Consider the following 21,943-nt stretch of genomic DNA (forward strand, 5'->3'; position numbering starts at 1 on the left):
CCTACGAGTATTCCAACACCTTGTCAGCAGGAGTAGGGGTGGCGCGCCGAGGCAGGTAGGTAGTAGGTACCTGCCAAAACATATTGGCAGTCAGACTCACCAGAGTTGACTTCAAGGGCATGGATATCTGCTTCGGGCTTGTCTTGTTACATACAGGTGCCTGGGTCCATGAGGTACTTGGCAGCTTAGATTGCATGTGCTGCTTTATGGACTATTCACGGGCCCAGAAGGTGGCGGCAAGATCCGCTTGGCACCTTCCTTCAATGTTGCCTCGTCGCATGTTCGGCGTCGCCTGCCAACTGCTCCGTAGCCATGGCCGTGGCCGTGGGCAGGCTGCAGCAGACCCACCTGCTGCGGATGCTTGATTTCAGTGGCTCCTGCCAATGCGAAGCAGCCCCGGGCCTGTTGCTTGGCCTCATGTCATCCTGGACAACTTGCCATCCACTAAACACCCCCCAAAGGAACATTGAACCTACCTCCATCTTGATGTTCCTGTCCACCGTCCACCTCCGCAACCCCCAGCCAAACACTTTTGTTTGCTGCAAGTACCGCGGTTTCGCTTGTCACCCGCTCAACATCTGTGACTTACACCCAACCGAATGCTCTGCCGTCTTCCGTTGTCACCTGGAGTTCCATGACAGGGCTCATCACACCTGCGAGTTTGGATCCTAGCCCATCATTCTTACTCGTTACCTTGCCGCCTCTAACCCCCCGACTTACCTCTACCGGTCTCGAACCGGTTCCCACCGGCAACCCAACCCTAGAGACGTTCTTCCAGAAACGAGGCTGACCTCATCTTTTCCTCACCCTCCGCCTCAGTCAACCAGACCGCTTGGTTTTTCCTTTTCTTCGCTCGAACCGGGGGGAGAACACCGAGAACAACAAGGGGATTAAGCTGCCGAGACAATTCCCTAAACACACCTTTGGACTGGATACGAGACGATTCGCTTCCGTCTCTCTCCTTTTTTTTCTTTCCTTTTCTTTCCTTTTCTTTTCTTTTCTTTTTTTTTTTTTGCTGGAAAGGCCGCATGCGCTTCCTAAATCAAGCATAGACGAACTCGACTTACCCTTCGAATGCCATCAGCACGTCCTTTCTCTCGTGCTTGTGCATCTCGAGACCGACAATACCTCGACTTGTCATGCGTGTGTAGCTACGGTCGCCAGGCCCTAGATCGATTACATCCGAATCTCCATTCCCGAAATTCTATTCCTCAACCTTGATCGCAGAACTGTGCCAACCTAATAGGACCGAGGCATAGAGGCCTTCATGATGGGCGGGTGTATGAGTTCCAGCAGCGAGGAGGCAGAGCAAAAGAAAAAGAGCCAGGCCATCGACAGGGTGATAGAAGAAGATTCGAAGAAGCTGCGCAAAGAATGCAAGATATTACTCCTAGGTATGACCCTATGCGTGCAACGCTTTGTCCTTTCTCCACCATTGCTTGCTTTCTAATTCCCATGTGACAGGGTCGGGCGAGAGCGGCAAGTCCACCATAGTCAAACAGATGAAGATTATTCATCTCAAAGGCTACTCCGAAGACGAATTGTACAACTATAGACCGACCGTCTTCAAAAATCTCGTCGAGTGCGCCAAGGCCGTCATAATCGCGATGCAACAATTCGACATTGAGCCACAGATGAAAGAAAACAAAGACCATATCGAGTATTTGATGGCATATCAAGCCGAGCCTGGTCCTCAAGCTCACATCGATCCTCAAGTTGGCGTGGCTGTCCAGTCGCTGTGGGCCGATCCAGCCAGAACTCGCCTAATGAAGCACCAAACAGAGTTCTATTTGATGGATTCGGCAGAATAGTGAGAACATTTACAGAAAGCTTGATATTTTGGCGGTTCAAGCAGCTTCAAACGCTGACACTTGGCGCCTTAGCTTTTTCCAAGAAGTTATGAGAATAGTGGCCCCCGACTATTTACCAAACGAGATGGATGTTTTGCGGGCTCGTACCAAGACCACTGGAATATACGAAACGCGATTCCAAATGGGCCAATTGAGCATACAGTGCGTCCAGGCCACTCTCCACCTCTTGCCTCCGTTTAGGTACTCCTCGGAAAGACTTGGTGACTAATTTGTCGTAGCATGTTTGACGTTGGTGGGCAACGGAGCGAAAGAAAAAAATGGATTCATTGCTTCGAAAACGTAACCTCGATTATCTTCTGCGTTGCATTGTCGGAATATGACCAGGTCCTCCTAGAAGAGAGCAGTCAGGTGAGGTCCCTCTACATGATTTTCTACCCCGAGCAAAGGAGACGCTGACCAACACTGGACAAGAATCGGATGATGGAGAGCCTTTTGCTATTTGACTCTGTGGTAAATTCACGTTGGTTCATGAGAACCAGCATCATCTTGTTCCTCAACAAGGTTGACATATTCAAACAAAAGCTCTCACGGTCGCCTTTGGGGAACTACTTCCCCGATTATTCTGGAGGAAACGATGTCAACAAAGCTGCCAAATATCTCCTTTGGCGTTTCAACCAAGTGAACCGCGCTCACTTGAATTTATATCCTCAGTCAGTACACGATTTGGGCCATTTGCCATTTCCGATTGCGTCTAGGCTTTTCTCTGCTATACTAATGTTGTTGTCTCAGTTTAACGCAAGCCACTGACACCTCTAACATCCGACTGGTATTTGCTGCCGTTAAGGAGACGATTTTGAACAACGCTCTAAAGGATTCTGGAATTCTATGATTTTGAACCGCTACACTTGATCTCTGTTTGGCTGCGAGCCGGCTACGGAGTGCTGGCGTTCTGGGGCATTGCTTGGAGTTATGGGGGCTTCATTTTTTTTAACACCCCTAGAAACGTGGTGACATACCGCTGCTTTGTCTGTTCTGTCTTGCTCGTCACACTATCCGAGCTGAGAATCCGACCCTGCTATTCCACCAGAGCAGGGCAGCAATCGTCAGTTGGTCCCGGATTTGTCTTGAAGAAGATAAAACTGCTGATATCATCGGAGTTTTGAATGCGTAATCATATTGGAGCTTGGGATAATTGTCTGGTTTACAGCGCCGGTTCTACAAAGGGCGCAACATCCGGCTCACGTGGGAATAGCAAAGCAACCGCGGGTCGAAATGATGAGACGTACGTATGAAATGATCAACTGCCGAGGTGGCTTGTTATTTTTGAATAGCAGGGAAGGTTCACAAAGGGACATGGATGACTCCAGCCCCGTCCTTGACGTGCAATTATGCTGGCGAGCAGACTTGGCTTCTTTTTTTCCTTTTTCCCTTTTCTTTGGTCTCGCTCTTGCTCTTTCTCTTTGTTCTTTTGCTTTTTTCATCTGGGGGAATTGGCGCCCATGAGAATGTACCGATAGCGTATCATTAAAGATAAAATTGATGTCTTCTGAAACTTCAAGCTAGCAGCAGAGAGAGTGGTCAAGGTTTGGAAGAGCATTGCCTCGTAAGATGCAGAACCGAGACAGCAATGCTATACGGTTCTACATGTTTTGCCCCTTGCTGGTGTTTGTTGGTCAATCCGTTTCTCCAGGCCGAGCAAGCAAGTGCTCAGCTTCCGATGGGTAGATGTTAAAACAATATCAGACTCTACTCTTGGTGAGGAGTCGGTACACAGCCGAAGGGTCAAGGGGGACGGAGGCATTCACGACACCACCTGGCACCCACCGAGCTGGATGAAGGGCAATGGGGGTCGCATGCATATTGCTAGTTGAAGCAGCTCAGCGCTTGGCTGGGGTTCTCGGTTGCATCGACATTGGGATGGCGTCACCGGCATTGACGACAGCATCGCATCAGATGCACGGCCCAGTGGTTCGATACGAGGGCAATGACCTACCTCACTTCACCATTGGTTTCTGGTTCTCCGGGCACTCCTTTGCGCTCGGTTTCTCGCTTGCGAAGTCTGGCCTGGTATTGAGTCGAATAGATATCCTGTATGGACCAGCTAAGCTAGGCCGTTGTTTCATGCTTTGTGCGAACGGCTGCAATGTCACTTTCGCTGTCGGCGCGGGTACGGGGGGGGGGGGGAACATAGGTACGGTCTGGTCTGGTGGTCTGGTCTGGCATCACCCCGCTCTGTGAGGGGAGGCAATGGGCACGTACTGTCAACTAGACAGGTACCTTAGGTAGTATGCAACCCCACAACAGCAGGAGCTTCTCCGCCAGCAGTGGCCACTGACAGACAGCTGGCTCCAGGAAGTATAACGTTGACGGGTTAACGATAAAAAGCCAGGCAGTCGCACACCCCAGGAAGACACCCCAGGAGGGCCTTTCCGCCATCTACATCCAAACAATCATCTCTTGCTTCTCCGGGGCTCCAGAACTTTCTCGTTTAACCAGACTTTTCATCGACAGAGTCGGGGGAAGACCACGATACCATGGCGGCTGAACAACAGCGCCTGCCCACCAGGGAAAGGCGACCTTCTACTGGAGCCCCCATCGTAGATATTACCGGTGGAGTTGGGCCTGCGGGCATCTCCCGTCCCAAGCATAAACGAACATTGACTGGGTTTGGTGCTGGTGAGATAAAGAGTGTCGAAGGTAGGTTCTTCTTCTGTTCCACCCATCTCAGGTTGGGCCCTCTTTCTGTGCCTGCTCTGGTTCTATGAGAAGGCTGGAAGGCATCGTGGCCACAAGTTTGTTTTGTCTGCGGGGACGGATTGGCTAGCATGAGTAGAATTCCTTATGTAGCCAGTCTCACTGACCAGACTGGGAACGCAGCTTCGATCCCCGAGCCCCAGCGTGACGCCTGGAAGCGAAACCAACCAACCGGTTTCACTGACAAGGATGGCTTCGAAAAGGAGGTCGTTCGCCATGTTGAAACCACTCTCGCCAGAAGTTTGTTCAACTGTGATGAAATTGCAGCGTACTCGGCTACAAGTCTTGCTTTCCGTGACCGTCTCATCACCGATTGGAACAGGACTCAGCAGCGGCAGACGTATCGTGATAGCAAGAGGCTCTACTATCTGAGCCTGGAGTTTCTCATGGGAAGAGCTTTGGATAATGCCATGCTGAATGTTGGTCTGAAGGATGTCGCCAAAGGTATTTTTTTCCCCACGCTGCCGGATGCCGCTTGCGAAACACTCCGTACTAACGCCCGCGGCCCATCTTTTCCAAGATGGACTTGATGAGCTTGGCTTCAGAATCGAGGACGTGATCAAGCAGGAGCATGACGCGGCTCTCGGTAACGGTGGGCTTGGTCGCTTGGCCGCATGTTTTCTCGACAGTCTGGCTTCCCTCAACTTCCCCGCTTGGGGGTATGGGCTTCGATACCGTTATGGCATCTTCAAGCAGGAGATTATTGATGGCTATCAGGTTGAAGTACCTGACTATTGGCTAGACTTCAATCCCTGGGAGTTTCCACGCCATGATGTCACTGTGGATGTCCGTCACTCTCTGCCCCTTTTCCTACGGCTATAGAAAGAGGCTAACATTTTTATCTTTGTGAGGGTCTTTTTTTAGATTCAATTTTTTGGGCATGTGAATAAGACAAAAACTCCAGATGGAAGGACCATCTCTGTTTGGGAAGGGGGCGAAACTGTACAGGCTGTTGCCTACGATGTCCCAATCCCCGGTTATGACACTGTTACCATCAACAACCTCCGACTCTGGTCCAGCAAAGCCTCGGGCGGAGAGTTTGACTTCCAAAAGTTCAACAATGGCGATTACGAAAGCTCTGTAGCTGATCAACAGCGCGCCGAGACCATCAGCGCCGTACTTTATCCCAACGACAACCTCGAGAGAGGAAAAGAACTTCGACTGAAGCAGCAGTACTTCTGGGTTGCTGCGTCTCTGTATGATATTGTCCGCCGATTCAAAAAGTCGAAGCGGCCTTGGAAGGAGTTTCCCGACCAGGTTGCCATTCAGTTGAATGACACACATCCTACCTTGGCCATTGTGGAGTTGCAACGCATCCTGACCGACATTGAGGGTTTAGAGTGGGATGCTGCTTGGGACATTGTGACCAACACGGTAGGGAATGAATCATCACCTAAACCCTTGAACCTCAATGAGGCCACCAAGAGAAGAAAGCCTTCACTAACAAGATGGAGCATTTTGCTTGTGCTTTTTCTTTTCTTTTTTGCGTAGTTTGGATATACCAATCACACCGTCTTGCCCGAGGCATTGGAAAAATGGCCCGTTGGACTTGTTCAACATTTACTACCGCGTCATCTCCAAATTATTTATGACATCAACCTCTACTTTCTCCAAAAGGTTGAGAAGGCCTTCCCCAATGACAGGGATATGCTCCGTCGCGTCTCTATTATCGAAGAGTCCCAGCCAAAGATGGTTCGGATGGCACACCTGGCCATTGTCGGCTCACACAAGGTGAATGGCGTGGCTGAGCTTCACTCCGACCTGATCAGAACTACAATCTTTAAGGACTTTGTGGAGATTTATGGACCTGACAAATTTACCAATGTCACCAACGGCATCACACCACGACGCTGGCTTCACCAAGCCAACCCTCGGCTTTCCGAGCTTATTGCCTCCAAATGTGGCGGTAGAGACTTCCTCAAGGATCTCACCTTGTTGAACAAACTGGAGCAGTTCGTTGACGACAAAGACTTCCGACGGGAGTGGGCAGAAATCAAGTACGCCAACAAAGTGCGCCTGGCCAAGCACATCAAGGAAACGACGGGCGTGACGGTCAATCCTGCTGCTTTGTTCGACGTCCAGGTAAAGCGCATCCACGAATATAAGCGCCAGCAGCTCAACATATTTGGTGTCATTCACAGATACCTCACTCTCAAGGCAATGAGTGCGCAGGAGAGGAAGAAGCAGCTTCCTCGAGTCTCCGTCTTTGGTGGTAAAGCCGCTCCGGGATACTGGATGGCCAAACAGATTATTCACCTCATCAATTCCGTAGGTGAAGTTGTCAACAAAGACGAGGACATTGGTGATTTGCTCAAGGTCATCTTCTTGGAGGATTATAACGTGAGCAAGGCAGAAATCATCTGCCCTGCTTCAGATATCAGTGAACACATTTCTACTGCCGGAACTGAGTAGGTGACTGTCTGAAACCCCGTGGCAGTGGCACTGGCCCTTTAGAGCTTGGGTGACTGACAAATTTTTCGAACAGAGCCTCTGGGACTAGCAACATGAAATTCGTGTTGAATGGAGGTCTGATTATCGGCACATGTGACGGTGCAAATGTATGTCAAATTCGCAACGCATCCGGAAAACCGTGGTGCCGGTTTTGGGGGGGCAACGAAGAACCAAGATCTAACACATGGAAACAGATTGAAATCACTCGCGAAGTTGGCGAAAACAACATCTTTCTCTTTGGCAACCTTGCTGAAGATGTTGAGGATTTGCGCCATGCCCACACGTACGGATCGCATACGATTGATGCTGACTTGGACAAGGTTTTCAAGGAGATCGAGAAGGGAACATTTGGGACGCCCCAGGATTTCGGAGCCATAATCGGCGCCGTCCGCAGCCACGGAGACTACTACTTGGTTTCCGACGACTTCCACAGCTACATAGAGACGCACCGCCTCGTAGATGAAGCCTACCGTAAGCAGGACGAGTGGATCGTCAAGTGCATCACGGCGGTGGCTCGCATGGGCTTCTTTACGAGCGACCGCTGCATCAATGAATACGCCGAGGAGATTTGGAACATTGAGTCTCTTGCCATTGACAAACACTAGAAGCTAGAGTCGGACCACGAACCTACTTTGGGTAGTCGAGAGGCCCAGTTACTTGCATCTTGTTAGACTTGGGAGCATATTGGAGCGGACAAGGGGCAAGAAGAAAGATTCTGCCCTTGATCCTCTTGGCTTGCGATCAAGGATGGGCAAAGAAAGTTTTTTTTTTTCCCTTGACTGATCCGATCCGTCTTCCGTTGCCGAACTTTGGCGCTTTCAGCATTGCTGTGGAGGTCTTTAGTTGTTAATGAACAGATGATGGTTGACGTAACGTGATTTTCATTAACGAGCGAGCTGATGGCGTGCTTCTTGGTCAAGTGTCTGCTGCCACGGAGTTTGCCTTGGCCAACGGAGTGAAGGCGACTGAAAGCGTCTTTCTGCTCAACCGTGCTATGTAGGTAGTAGTTTGGTGACGGGGCCTAGTCTCAACCGGGTTGGATAGACAGGTGCAAAAAGTCGTCGCAACGCAATTGACAAGTACAGTAATTGCATACCACGAAAGCCTCGAACCGAATGCTTCCCGGGGGATGCATGTGCATGTGCATGTGCATGTCCAACCAGCCATACATGACTGCAAGTGGGAATCGAAAGACGGGGGCTTTCCGGGGACCGAGATTTTTCTCTCGCATTTCGGGCGGGGAAGAAGGAGGAGGATTTTCAGATGGGACCAAACGTGGCAACGCGCGGAGCATTTCTTCCACGAAGCGCACGAAGTGCAGACTTCTGACCTGGGGCCCTGACCGGGGTGACCAGGCAGGAGATCGATTGCGCACCGAGGGATCGATTGATGGGATTGATGGGGATTGATGGGATTGGCAGATGGGAGATGGGACGAAAGGGCAGAGCCTAGCAGGAGGCAAGTACAGATGCTGGGGGAAACGCACGGCCACGAGACCTGGCTGGCGCTAAGGCGGCGTTGGGGGTATACTCGATCGGCGAGACCCTTGTTGGTGGAGGAGGAGGGGGAGGGGGGGGGGGTGAGCGGAGAGGCTGGCATGAACGCTAGTGCGACAGGTTTCGGAAGCCCAACCTTTTTTTTTTTTACTTTTTTTTTTTGGGGGTCCGGAGCTAACGGTGAAAAAGCAGGTCAAGCAAGAAACATTGAAGCCATGTGTCGACGACAAAAGTTTGGGCAGGCTTGCGGATATTGGCTCGCAGAGAAAAAAAGGGGGGTGGGTTTGGAAAGACTGAGCAAAGTCGACCCTTTGGGCGGACAGAGGTAAGATGCTGGCTGGTAGTAGTTAATTGCAGACGTCTGGTATACTTAAACCCGTCGACGTGCCTGGCCCAAGTGACGTAAAGTACATGTGTGTTGGCCAACTGCCTTGAGCCTTGCCCTCGCCAGGCCCTGTGTGGTTCATCCACATCCACCCAGCCAGATCCTTCCAATCTCACCCCCCTTGGTGCTTGGTGGGGGGGAGGGGCGCTGGCTTGCACCGCCAAAGTGGGGGAATTGGAGGGGGCTCCAGCTTTGCTGGCTGCTGGTTCCTTTTTTTGAACCAAGCTTTCTACGTAAGCATTGGCTCCTCTCTCCTTTGCCCGCTCGCTGAGGATGCATGATGCCCAAACCACTCCAGAGCCTGGTCTCCGTATGCAATGCGATTTGTCCCTTTGCCATAGTACGTACGTGCGCCTCACGCTCGCGCTGGTCGACGGGAACTGGCTCGTTCCGGCGCAGCGTACGTACGTGGTGCCGGCCGTTGCGCGGTGCCCCTGTCCAACGAGTCGGGAGGGGCGCGCCTTGTTACTCGGACCCCCGGTAACCCCAGAGCCAGAGGGCAGCAGGGCCGGCCCCAGGTATGTACCTCCTGCCTGGGTACCTGGTGGGCACAGCTGGGACTTTTGGGTCCCGGTGCCGGCAGATGGGGATGGCAGTGCAGTACGAGTACGGAGTACCTCGCCTTGGGTACATATTTGCGTTTCGACGTGCGCTCTGTTTCGCCGTGTCAGTCAGTCGCTGCGGAGTCGGGAGGGGGGGCTGATGTCGTCAGGAATCACCCCATCACCCCCGAGGATATTCACCACGCCGGGATGACAGGCCGGGAAAAAAACAGATTGACGCTGCAGAGAAGATCCAACTCCGTGACGCGGACCAAGTCCGTCTCCGTCACGTACGCACGTACGTACCGGTACTTTGACCTTGCCGGGTGCCAGCTGCCTCTCGTACCTGGCATCTCGATCCAGATTCCACGGTGCCCTGGTGCAGGCTGGCTGCCCTGCCCGCTGCTTGCGGCACACTGTGGCCGTCGAATGTACTCCGTGGCGCGGCGCCTGGTCAGCTGTACATGGGCGTTGATTCAATGATGTTGACATGCACAATCTGCCTGGTGGGTGCTGGTCAGCCCAGCACACGCCGCCCGGCCCCTTGCTAGCCGCTGGAAACACCAGACAGGGGTCAACATGTACTGTCTGGTTACATGCCTGCTGAGCAGCTAACCGCTAGCCCTGGGCTCCAGCAGCGGCTTTGCTTTGCTTTGCTCTGCTTTGCTTTGCTTGGCTTTGCTTTGCTTTGCTTTGCTTTGCCTGACCCCCAGCCCCGTGCCGTGCCACCATCAGTCGACAAGACTGACTAACTGGCCCCATGGAGTCAATCATTGTCAATTATCCATCATTCATCGAGCTCATGTGGTAAAAGGTAAAACATGGCCCCGTTCCCTCGATTCGCGCGCTGTTCTGGTGATATCCCCGGCCCCCCTCGATTTGGCCATTTACCCCCTTGCGGAGTACGGAGTAGTTGGTTGGTCGTTTTGTTCCCGTTGCGCTCTTTGAGGGAGCCGGGAAAGCTGACATGGTTTAGTAGCTGCCGTGCCGTGCAAGTCAAGTCTTCGCCGTCAGCAATTTCCTCCCCGTTTCATTTTCCCTACCTTCCGGATTTTCCGACGCTGGCACCGCGCTGCGCAAAGCATACCCTCTCGACGCCGGCTGCGAGACTCTGTCCCGTTTCCGTCCGCTTGACCCATCTCCTCGACTGACTACCTTGGTTTTGGAACGAGCTCTACGAGTCTACGGCAAGGCAAGAAAGATTGCGACTTGCCGTTCTGAACCTCGCTTGCCTAACAAGCTCCAGGTTAGCAGCCGCTGATCTTAAACCACCCCCCCCCCCCCCCCCCCCCTCTCGTCCGTCACCCAAACGGCCAGGACCAAGGTCAGTCGGTCAGTCAGTCAGTCAGTCAGTCACTTGCTTTCTCCAGACACCGCCGACCCTGATCTGCCCGCCTCGAGCCCGCGTCTAACGCAGACCTTGCAGGCCACCGTCAAAGCCGCCCTCGCTACGCAGGTGCTGCCGACTCCCCAAAATACCAGACTGCCGGGAAAACAAACAACGAACGTCTCAGGTGCGTTGCCGTGAGGAAGACGCGAGACCAAGATCGATGTGCCCCGCGTCGTTGTCTTTCACGAACCTTGCATTTTCCCTCGCAAGTTGCCCGCAACCCGCACCTGTTCGTGGGGAGCCGAGCCTGTTCTGGGATTTGACTGCCTTTGGGGAAGCTACATGCTCAACCCATTTTTTTTTTGTTTGTTTCCGGAGCCTTGCTTTTTTTTTTTGTCTTGCCTTTTGCTGCCTTGCCTTTTGCTGCCTTGCCTTTTGCTGCCTTGCCTTTTGCTGTCTTGCCTTTTGCTGCCTTGCTCCATGACCCTGTTCGCCCAGAGGACTGACATGGCTGGCATTTGATTGCACGTCCTAGCGGATATCAGACGCTCCAGAGTCCACGGTACCCGTGCAAGTAAAGTAAGTACAGTACTTACGCAGCAAGTCGCTCGTCTGCCAGGTCCGAACAATTTCGCCGACCGACAATCATGGTCAGCTGAAGCAAAGTCCTTAAGGAAAGTCCTGAAGGAGAGTCCTCCAAGGGAATGAATGGTTGGTCGGTCTGATGTCGGAACGCATGAAAGTCGCCGTCTTTTTTTTCCTTCTTTTTTTTTACTTCCGCGGCACAAAGAGTCTGAATACGACCTTGTTCTACCTCTCTCACCAAAAAGGTCTAGAAATTTAGTTGTTTCTATTCCGTACCTCCATGGTCGGCCTGGCTGTGGGCTGCCAGCGGTCGGTCGGTCACTGGCGCATCATGTCTCGTTGCTGTTTTCCGATACATGACCGCTGAGTACCTGCCTATTTGCCTGGTACTGTATGTAGTTTGCGGGTAGTGGCGCTACAAGCACCAGTGTATCCCCTCCCCCCTCCCCCGGGGATCAGCCCCCACTCTTCAGCACAGAGTGCCTGCGTTGCCAGACCGCCAACCAGTCGCCTCCCACTTTTTTGCCTGCTTCTGCTCCTTCACCTTCTTGTACTCTTCCATGCTAGCCTCTTGAATCCCCGTCCGTTCTTCTCTCGTCTCGTCTCGTCTCTCGTCTCTCGTTTTCTCGCAAGAACCTCTGCCGGTTTCTTTTATTATTGCTTGCGTGCTGCTGATGACCTGTCAGGTTGCAGTGCTCTGCTCGACAAACAACACTTTTCAACGGGACATATATTTTCCCTCCAAGCCGCCGCGCGACCGTTTGCCCCGCCCTCCCGTCTTCCCTGGACTTCTGACGTCTACGAAACCAAAATCAAGAAATAACCAACGCACCTTGGGATCCGCGCGAAAAAAATCCTTGTCAAGGTACCGGTGCACCAGAGGGCTGTTTTCATATCCGTGTGCAAAGGTTCCTCCCCAGTGAGAACCTTGATTTTCTCTCTTACTCTCCTCGACCACGGCACCCGCTCAAACACAGCCTACTTGTGCCGACTAGCCTCCCAAGTCGCAACAATTGCAGTCTTTCTGTCGCATACCTACCTCTCCCTCCTTCACCACTGATCTATCCATCTCAAGATCTACCCACCCCAAACCACTCGCAAAACCGTTACAATGGCAGAATTTGTGCGTGCGCAAATTTTCGGCACGACGTTTGAGATTACGTCAAGGTATTTGGCAGAAATGTGACGAAAGCTTTTGCTGCATACCGCAAAAGTGCTGACCGATGCAGATACTCCGACCTTCAACCTGTCGGCATGGGAGCATTCGGACTAGTCTGGTACGTCTGCCGGCGCTTTGCATCAGCTTGCCAAGCTTATTCCACTGACTTGACACCGGCAACCAACAGCTCGGCTCGCGATCAGCTTACGAATCAGAACGTCGCTGTAAAAAAGATCATGAAACCTTTCAGCACCCCGGTGCTCGCGAAACGAACCTACAGGGAACTGAAACTCTTGAAGCACCTCAAGCACGAGAATGTAGGCCGTAGCTCTCTGCCCCTCGTCTCATCACTTGCGCAAAAGGTTTTGCGTCCCCGGCATAAATGCTTATACTCGGCATCAGGTCATATCGCTCAGCGACATCTTCATTTCTCCCCTGGAAGACATGTTAGTCCTGTTCTCGTCGGCCGACGTCTCGGAGGCAGTGTGCTAAGATGGGGGTGTAGCTACTTTGTTACAGAGCTTCTGGGAACCGACCTGCACAGGCTCTTGACATCGCGACCTCTTGAGAAGCAGTTTATCCAATATTTTCTCTACCAAATCATGGTACGGCAGCACACTGAACAAGCTCTTGGTGCGTACAGGACTGACCAAAAGCACAGAGAGGGCTGAAATACGTCCACTCGGCGGGAGTCGTGCACCGTGACCTGAAGCCGAGCAACATCCTCGTCAATGAGAACTGCGACTTGAAAATCTGCGACTTTGGCCTCGCGCGAATCCAAGATCCTCAAATGACGGGCTACGTGTCTACTCGGTACTATCGAGCACCCGAGATCATGCTTACCTGGCAAAAATATGACGTTGAGGTAGATATCTGGAGTGCAGGCTGCATCTTTGCCGAGATGCTCGAGGGCAAACCGCTCTTCCCGGGCAAGGACCATGTCAACCAATTTTCCATCATCACAGAACTGTTGGGCACACCTCCAGACGACGTCATCAACACCATCGCAAGTGAAAACGTGAGCCAAGCGGGGGTTTTTTTTTTTATTTTATTTCTTTTTTCCCCCGAGGGCGTTTGATGATTTTCTCACTGACACTTGTATTGACCAGACCCTGCGATTTGTTAAATCACTGCCGAAACGAGAGCGTCAGTCGCTCAAGCACAAGTTTAAGAACGCAGATGCTCCAGGTAAGATTTGAGGACATGGCCTTGGAGGGCGGCAACCAGAATTTAATTTTTTTTTTACCCTTGTGTGTTTTTGGCCCAAAAACGACTGACGCGCAATCTTGTTAGCCATCGATCTTCTCGAGAGCATGCTTGTGTTTGACCCTAAGAAGAGGATAACAGCCACCAACGCTCTGGCACACGAATATCTTGCTCCGTACCACGATCCGACTGACGAGCCAGTTGCCGAAGAAAAATTTGACTGGAGCTTCAATGACGCCGACCTACCCGTTGACACGTGGAAGATCATGATGTATGTCTGTTCAAAGAACCCTTGGCGCGATCTGCCGAAGCTTGTTCCGTCTGGTATCACACGCTCACTCCTATACAGGTATTCCGAGATTCTAGACTATCACAACGTGGAGGCAGGGGTTGCCGCCATGGAGGGTCAAGAGTTTAACGGCCAATAGACGATCAACAAGCCGACCATGACGGGCCAACATTGGCAAGAGGGTTGGATGATTGGATAATGTTGCAAGGTGGAGGAAAGTAGAAGAGCATATAGCGTTCATTCGGTCCGCGGAAGACCGGCATAGCCCCATTCTTACCACAGACTTACGTTCACCGCGCTGAGACCAAGGTGATGACCCATGTTGGGATGGTCGTATGAAGTCGGATATTGCCACGAACAAGTTTTGTTATTTCAAAGTTACGGCGTTTGGGAGACTGGTGGATTTGGGAGAAGGGGGGACTTATAATTACTATCCTTTATGTTTTATCCTTTGTCCCCCTTCCCCCCCCTCCCCCTTTTTCTTTTTTTGCCCTTATTATGCGAAATGCCCAGAAAAAGAGTGTGGAGCGTCGCATGAATCAGAACCAGCTGTCGTCCTCTGAGATGCTGAGAAGAATCAAAGAAACAGTCTGGTCCACGTGCAAGAGTTGCGCCTAGGTGGTACAAGGGGGGGTTTTTCGGTCGAAGCGAAGCTTCTTGCTCTCAGGTAGCCGTGAAGTAGACTCGACGGAGAAAAGATGTGATTTGACTTGAGAGAGAGCTTTCGATTTGCTCGTCATGATTGGTGGGGCTCGTTGTGCCTCGTGACGGTCGATTGGAGCAGCAGCAGCAGCGGCAGCCAGCATGAAAAGAAAAAGAAGGAAAGAGATGAATGAGGTGCTCACGTGCCCTGCGAATGTGCTGATTGATGTTGCATCGCCCGTTTTCATCAAGAACATCAGAATCAGAGCGCGCCGCCAATCAGATGCAGCCCGGCAAGAAACACTGACCAAGTTCCTCCATCTGCAACCGTCTGGCTCGCAACCGTCTGGGCCCCTGGCAAAAGCCTATTTCCGTGGCTGCCGGAAGCAGAGGGGACGGAAGCAGATGGGAGACTCATCAAACTGGCCAGCTAATGAATAGAGTGGGTGGGACATGCGACAACACACGCCCCGAGCCCAGACAGAGCCCAGACGTTCGCCCCCCCCCACACATCATTGACACCTCACCTTGGCATGACTTCCAAACAACGTCGTCGAACCGCACTGGCCGATGCACCGCGAATTGATTTCCAGTTCCTCTGCCTTTGCCGAGGGCCAGTCTTGGGGAGAGAATTGACGTTGCGGTCGACATGCTCCTCTGGCCATCCATCCCAGCTGCGTCGCCGAAAAACCCCCTCGCCCGCCTTGTACCCCAACGCATCGATTCCCTGCTTGTCGAGAACCGGACCGGCCATCGGCTCTCGCGCTCTTTTTTTTTTAGGGAGCAGCAAAGAGTCCCATCACGCAGCCGCGTTGCCGAGCCGCGAGTCTGGCAAAGACCCGTCGTTGCCCCCATCGTCGTCGACTGTATGAGCTAGCTGTCTTTGTCGTCCATTTGGCCGGCAAAGAGTCGCAAACGACTGCTCCGACGGCCAAACCCCGCGGATTCGTTGACCAAACGCTGTTTCCCATTCGCCTCAGAGATGGCGGCCGACGGCGCCAGCTCGCCCTACGACGGGGGGGATCCTATGGCGATGACTGCTGTCCCCCTGACCGGCTCGGACAGCCCAGCGAACAAGGGCTTCTCCCCGCTGGTGACCGTCGTGGGTTTCCACCATGCCCGCGGACCCGAGGTAGAGACTTGGTTTGGTGCCGACCAAGGCATCGACCCGGCGATGCAATACAACTGGCCACTACTGCCTTTCATGGCACTGAGTGATGGAGCTCATGCGTGAGTCGTACGGAATCGAAGAAGAAGAAGAAGAAGAAGAAGAAGAGGCGAACAGACAGCGGTGGGGGGAGAAGGAGAGAAAAAGAAAAGACAAGCCTGCGGCACGCGCGCCATGTCGCTAATTCACGCGAGGTAGATCCGAGGAAGAGTTTTCGTACTTTACTTTGCTCAAGCCCAAGACCAACGCCGAGCCAGCAACGTCGTTGTTCGGCATCTCCTGCACGCGACAACTCGACTCGTCGCACCTCATCACCCGACCGGCCGACGTCACCAGATCCACGGTCCAAAAGGCGGTCGTGGTGATTGCGGACAGTCCCCAGCACTTTGGCATGCTCCGCGAGAGGCTTAGCATCGTCACCCAGGCTTGGTTTGCCCAACGCGAATTCACAGACACGGACATCTTGCGCCGGTTTCAGGAGAGCCTCGCAGATACAAGGGCTAGGGGCATCACGGGGCAAGAATCCGAGCGAGACCTGCACCTGGGGATGAGCTTGCGGGAGCTCATTCACGAATTCAAGTGGCAGGCCTTGGTGCTTCTCAAGTGTTGTTTACTGCAGCCAAAGGTAGGTTTGCATTCACACAGACACAGACAGACACACAGACAGACACACACACACACACACACTCTCTCTCTCTCTCTCTCTCTCTCTCACACACGAGTTGACATCAAACCCGCTATAGATGCTCTTCTTCGGGTCCAAGTGCGATAGGCTATGCATGGTCCAGTTTTCCCTCATCTCCCTGATCCCCGGTCTCATCCGGAACCTGCAGGACTGTGCCGATCCCGAGTTAAACAGCTACGAGGAGAAGCTAGCCCAGCCCACCAGCTTACAGAGTAGCAATCGAAACTCCCTCCTCACCTTCATGGGCTTGCCTTTGCAGATATTTGGAAAGGTTGGTGATAATCCCGACTGCGGGTGTATTTCCCAGCTCACCTCGCTAACAATCCTATCCTGTCTCTTTTCTCTTCTCCTTTTTTTTTTCTTGTGTTTCTCGTCGTTTTTAGGGTGGTTTTTTCGGTCCTTATACGCCGCTTCAGCAGCTTGATATTCTCGCCGATTTCGGGACCAAGTCGTACATTGTGGGGAGCACAAACTCGCTGCTGCTCCAGCAAAAGGACCGCTACAGCGACATTCTCATCAACCTGGACGAAGACACCGTCAACATCACATCCCCCTCTCTCAAAGCAGCCCTGGCGCTCACCCCCGCCGACCGAAGATGGATCGACTTTCTGACCCACGAGGTCAACGAAACATGGGACGACGCCGATCCAAGCAGGCCCAAGAACATGCAGTACGTTGGGAGCGAGGAGTTTATCAGATCGCAGTTCGAGGCCTACATCCTCGGCCTGATATCGTCGGTCAAGTACCACAACTTCTTGGTCAACCAGGGCGAAGGCAGCGGCCCCTCGTCCACGCTGGCAGCGGACGCCGATCCCGCCGACGACTTTGGCCACGAGTGGGTGGAGGCGTGGTCAAGGACGGAAAACTACCGCATGTGGAATGCGCACACGGACACGAACCTGTTTGCGGTCTCGGAGCCCAAGCACCCTTGCGCAGGCGGGCTGACCATTGAGGACATCCAGCGCCGAGTGGCGGACCAGTTCAAAGACCTCCACCTCGACGAGCGGCTCGCCCAAGGCCGGGACATTCTCGGGAGAAACCTCGCGGCCGGCCGCGAAAAGGCATCCAGCATGCTTGGCAAGCTCTACTCGGACATGGAGTACCTCCGCGAGTCGCAGAGACGGCGCGCCGAGGAGGCACGGGCCCAGCCGGGCCCCATGCCCCCCCCTCCGGAAAAGGGCCCCCTGTACCCGGTCGACCTGGCCAAGGCGCAGCAAACCGTCCACTCTGCCAGCGCCAAGGCCAGCGCCTACATGTCCAGCTGGGCAACCTGGGCGGGCGAGAAGCGCAAATCCAGAGGTGGCTGGGGCGTGGCCGGCTGGGGCAAGAAGAGCGGCGCTGCGCTGTCGCCGTCGCCGTCAACCCCCATTGACAGGGAATACCAGGTCGTCAGCGCCCCCGGGTCGCGGCCCGCCTCCACGGAGCATCACGGCCCGGGGCGGCCTGCCAAACACGCCTCGTTCAGCGAGAGCATCCTCTCGGCCGCGAGCGACGGGCGCGTGTCCGGGTCCTCGGAGCCGGATCACGACACGTTCCACGACGTGGGGGGCACGCCAGCCCGTTCGGCCGCCGACGGCGCGCATGCGCCCAAGGCCCAGGACGACGGGTTTCAAACGGCAGCCACCACGGGTGGTGGCGCCTCGGCCGGCAGCGCAAAAGGGCCAGGTGGCCAAGCCGTCGAGGGAGAGGCGGAAGCATCGCCCCTGCCTAAGCCGGGACGGGGGGTGGGAGACGGGACTGACCAAAAGCCTGACGGGATGGCAGGTCGACCGCCCAAGCCGGGACGAGAAGCGAGAGACGGGACTGATCACCAGCCTGACGGGATGGCAGGTCGACCGAGCGCACAAGAGGTGGGGGATGAATGAAACACGCACGAGCAACAACACTGGACAGGTACCGCGCAGGTCCGTTTGTCGCATCGGGCCCAAGGGCCTGCCACTAATAATCTTGCTGTATGTAAATAACGAAGGAACACTAATCACACCACACACATGCACCCAACCCAACGGGTCTTTTTCCTTGTCCTTGTCCTTGTCCTTGTCCTTGTCTTTGTCTTTGTCTTCGTCTTCGTTTCCCAACACCATTCATTGTCTCTTCTTACCCCACGGATTCTTCGACTACGGCTGCGCAGCAAGTGCCTCCACGACGTCCAACTGTCCCGCCTGCAGCACCATCCCCCGCAGGTAGCCTATGTGAACTCGCGCTCCTCGCGTCCACGCCGTCCTCGCGCTTTCCACGTGACAATGCGCCCGTGCCGTGCCGTGCCGTGCCGTGCCGTGCCGTGCCGTGCCGTGCCGTGCCGTGCCGTGCCGTGCCGTGCCGTGCCGTGCCGTGCCGTGCCCCCCGTGCCTTGCCGTCCTAGCAAACGCCCCCTTTGGTTGTGCAGCTGAAAAACACATCATCAAAAGCGCCAGCCGAGCAGACGACAAAAGCCGTGTCGGCACAGCCATCCCCCGTCACCACTCATGCACCGGAGGCTGGCTGGCTTCCTCGTTGACGGGAGGGATTTCTAGCCATGGATTTGCAACATTTTTTTTTTCCCCCGTCATTAATTCAGGGATTCATTAACCGAGGGGGTTTTATTTACTGCTCGTGACCCTCCTCTTCTGCCCGGCCCCCCCCCAGCTCTTATGCGAGATAACCCAGCTCATCGTCATCTAGACGCTCGAGATACTCTTTATCCAGGAGAATCTCGATGCACTTCTTGATATCGCCCACCTTGGGAACGAACCTGGAGCGAATCTGGTTGATGGTTTCGCTGACCAGCTGTGTATGCTTCATCTTTTTCCGCGCCTTCATGATGCGAACAATCGCAGACTGTGGAGCAAACTTAGTACCGGGAAAAAAAAAAAAAAAAGAAAGAAAGATCAAGGTGGTGGCGTGGGAAGGGGGGCCCACGATAGGCTTCCTCTTCTTACCTGAAGAACCAGTTTGCGATCCTCCTCAATGGTCTTGTTGGTTTCCACCTCCTCCTGCTTGGCCTCCTTGACACCCCCTAGGTTCAGGTTAACTCGAATCTTCTTGCTCTTGAAGTCGTAGTTGAGGTTCAGGGTTTTCCCGGCGCCCGGTTTCTCCCCCGGGCCGCCCGACATCAGCAGCACCTTGGCCTTGAGGATGACGGCTAGGGCCTGGTCCAGAACTTCGTTGCTGAGCTGGGTTGCGCTGATCATGTCCTCGTACGTGTACGCGTCCCTTTCGTTGAAGAGGAGCAGGATGGCCATCTGATAGATGGATACTTGGAACGTGAAGGGAGTTTTGCTGCTCTTGCAGTACCCTGTCCTGATCTCGCCCTTGCACAGATGCCACAGCCACGTCAATTTGCGGCCGTCGTGCTTGTGCTTGTAGAAGAGCGCGAACCGATCGATCTCCGCCGCAATCTCCGTCGGCGGGTGAAAGTTTGTGCTTGGCGGCGTGAGTGGCCAGAAACTTGTGCCGAGAATCGAAAAGGTCGAGTCGACCGTTTTGGAGGACTCCCTGCTCTCCAGGTGGTCCCGAAACTCCTTGTTCAAGTCCTTGGATATTTGCATGTCTTGGAACATGCGCTGCAGTTTGTTGGTGTATTCGAACCCGCAAGCTTCCTTGAGCTTGCTGATCATGCTGGTCTCGGCATCGTCCGACGACGAGTTGCTGTGGACAAGGCGCCGGGCAAGCATGCGCGAGTAAAACTTTTGAAACACGTCCTTGTCCTCGATGTACTTGAAGACGGTCATGATCTGGATCAATGTCCGTTCCAGGTCGGCTTCTTCTATGCTGGTGCTGCTCTTTCGCAGCAGCACGTCGGTGTACTTTGCCAGCAGCTCGGGCGACTTGTTGGAGCTCGACTTGCACACCTCGTTGCGGTTCACGAATTCTCTGCATGCGTTGTCCAGCGACCGGGAGAATTCTGGCTCGTCGTTGAAGGCTTGCTTGACTAATAGCTGGTACTGCGAGTGCACCTCGAGGAGGGCGTCCACGTAAACCTTTGGCTCCAGTTTGTCTCCCTCTGATGATTGAACCTTTTGAACGGCGGCCAGGCCAGCCTTGCGCACATGAGTCTCGAATCTCGTCCTCAGGGGCTCTAGGCCATCTGGAATGCGAGACAGAAGCCTGTACATCCTCGCCATGTCTTCCTCGCGATCGTTGTCCAACAGGACCTGGAACTCTTCCCGCAAGAGGGTGGAGTGGTCGGCGATCAAGGCCATGTTGCATGCCTTTTTCAGGGGAACCGCTATGTCCTGGTGAAGATACATGCTGACTCGTTCCTCCTCCTCGGACAGCCGGGCCTCTGCCTTCTTCATGTATTCGATGACGCTGTTCTCGGACACGAACTGTTTGGATTCGGCCTGATAGAATTCCGTGGTAGCCGCCAAGAAGGGGCGCTCGAAATGGTAGCGGTAAACATCCAGCGTCGACCGCGACGGGTCGGCCTCGTCCAAGCCGAGTGATACAAACGAGTCGACAACTTGCTTGATCTGGCCATGCTCGATGGTCTCGCCACCTCTCTGCCTCTCCACCAGTTTCAACACTGCCTCCATAACCTTGCCTGAGACCTGTTCGAAAAGGACTTTGCGCCACTGGACCAGATGAAGCGTGTAGACGTCGTAGACATTCTTTTTCCCCTCGTCCGTCTCCCTCTTGACCCAATGGCGGTTCAAGTAACGGAATAGGTGGTGGATATATTTGGCCGCGTTGGTGTATCGATTCCATTCTTTGATATAATACGCAAGCAGCGCTTCGTCAGCATGCAACTTTGACTCTTCGACCAGGTTTCCGAGATGCTTTTGTAGATAATCGATGAGGTTATTGTAGAGTTCTTCACCCAGGAGATGGGCTGCGAGCCGGAGGGCCAAAAAAGGAAAAAGAAACAAGCATTAGCTTCAAATCGGACAAACCGAACGGAGGGGAGGGGAGTAGGCAGAAGTTATCTTACCGCCGCGATGGCTGGAGTGCATGGCAGGACCCGAAAGCCCGACTGCTTTTTGCGACGTGCAGAAATTATGCACGGCACTACGAAATGTGCCGGCGTCAGTCAAAGGCCGAGACGATGCCAAGGAGTACAAGTACTCGATAAGAAAGAACGCACGTGTAGACGCCCATGTACATCTGCATGTCGATGCCTTGTTCTAGATCATTCATGATCCTGGTTATGCCTGCTTGAAGATAGGTCCATCTGTTGTTCACAGCCAAACGTCAGCCCAATGCATGTGGACGAGGAGTCTTGTCACAGCACATACGTTGCTCCGATGTCCTCTCGGTTGGGCACCGGAGGCATCTGTTTAGGGCTGGCCAGCCGTGCAGCCATGGTGCTGTTTTGGGTAAAATGTCTGGGTCGTCGTTGTCGTTGTCGTTGTCGTTGTCGTGGTCGTGGTCGTGGTCTCGGTCGTGGTCTCGGTCGTGGTCGCGGTCGTTTTTCGTGGTCGTGGTCGTGGTCGTGGTGGTCGTGGTGGTCGTGGTCGTGGTC

At 53.8% G+C, this 21,943-nt stretch overlaps 5 protein-coding genes across 5 annotated transcripts; 4 read left to right on the top strand and 1 right to left on the bottom strand.

The window, feature by feature from the left end:
• Positions 1-1,267: 1,267 nt before the first annotated feature.
• UV8b_04239 (uncharacterized protein) lies at positions 1,268-2,700 on the top strand (the record flags this gene model as incomplete). The annotated part of the gene is made up of 6 exons (XM_043141737.1): positions 1,268-1,394; positions 1,465-1,810; positions 1,884-2,012; positions 2,090-2,219; positions 2,283-2,521; positions 2,601-2,700. The coding sequence occupies 6 exons, from the start codon at positions 1,268-1,270 to the stop codon at positions 2,698-2,700; spliced, it is 1,071 nt and encodes a 356-aa protein (XP_042997671.1).
• Positions 2,701-4,345: 1,645 nt separating this feature from the next.
• On the top strand, positions 4,346-7,621 carry UV8b_04240 (uncharacterized protein; the record flags this gene model as incomplete). The annotated part of the gene is made up of 7 exons (XM_043141738.1): positions 4,346-4,508; positions 4,689-5,009; positions 5,086-5,351; positions 5,430-5,939; positions 6,057-6,973; positions 7,051-7,123; positions 7,211-7,621. 7 exons carry the CDS (start codon positions 4,346-4,348, stop codon positions 7,619-7,621), a joined length of 2,661 nt encoding a protein of 886 aa, XP_042997672.1.
• Positions 7,622-12,465: 4,844 nt separating this feature from the next.
• Positions 12,466-14,147, top strand: UV8b_04241 (uncharacterized protein; the record flags this gene model as incomplete). Its single annotated transcript, XM_043141739.1, has 9 exons — positions 12,466-12,521; positions 12,584-12,631; positions 12,701-12,830; positions 12,916-12,959; positions 13,019-13,146; positions 13,296-13,531; positions 13,623-13,701; positions 13,807-13,990; positions 14,069-14,147. 9 exons carry the CDS (start codon positions 12,466-12,468, stop codon positions 14,145-14,147), a joined length of 984 nt encoding a protein of 327 aa, XP_042997673.1.
• Positions 14,148-15,632: 1,485 nt separating this feature from the next.
• On the top strand, positions 15,633-18,368 carry UV8b_04242 (uncharacterized protein; the record flags this gene model as incomplete). The annotated part of the gene is made up of 4 exons (XM_043141740.1): positions 15,633-15,880; positions 16,017-16,443; positions 16,562-16,774; positions 16,887-18,368. 4 exons carry the CDS (start codon positions 15,633-15,635, stop codon positions 18,366-18,368), a joined length of 2,370 nt encoding a protein of 789 aa, XP_042997674.1.
• Positions 18,369-19,131: 763 nt separating this feature from the next.
• On the bottom strand, positions 19,132-21,784 carry UV8b_04243 (uncharacterized protein; the record flags this gene model as incomplete). The annotated part of the gene is made up of 5 exons (XM_043141741.1): positions 19,132-19,320; positions 19,422-21,313; positions 21,413-21,489; positions 21,566-21,652; positions 21,717-21,784. 5 exons carry the CDS (start codon positions 21,782-21,784, stop codon positions 19,132-19,134), a joined length of 2,313 nt encoding a protein of 770 aa, XP_042997675.1.
• Between the last annotated feature and the right edge of the window lie 159 nt (positions 21,785-21,943).

This window comes from Ustilaginoidea virens, chromosome 3 (genome assembly GCF_000687475.1).
Source record: "Ustilaginoidea virens chromosome 3, complete sequence".
NCBI classification, from domain to species: Eukaryota; Fungi; Ascomycota; class Sordariomycetes; order Hypocreales; family Clavicipitaceae; genus Ustilaginoidea; species Ustilaginoidea virens.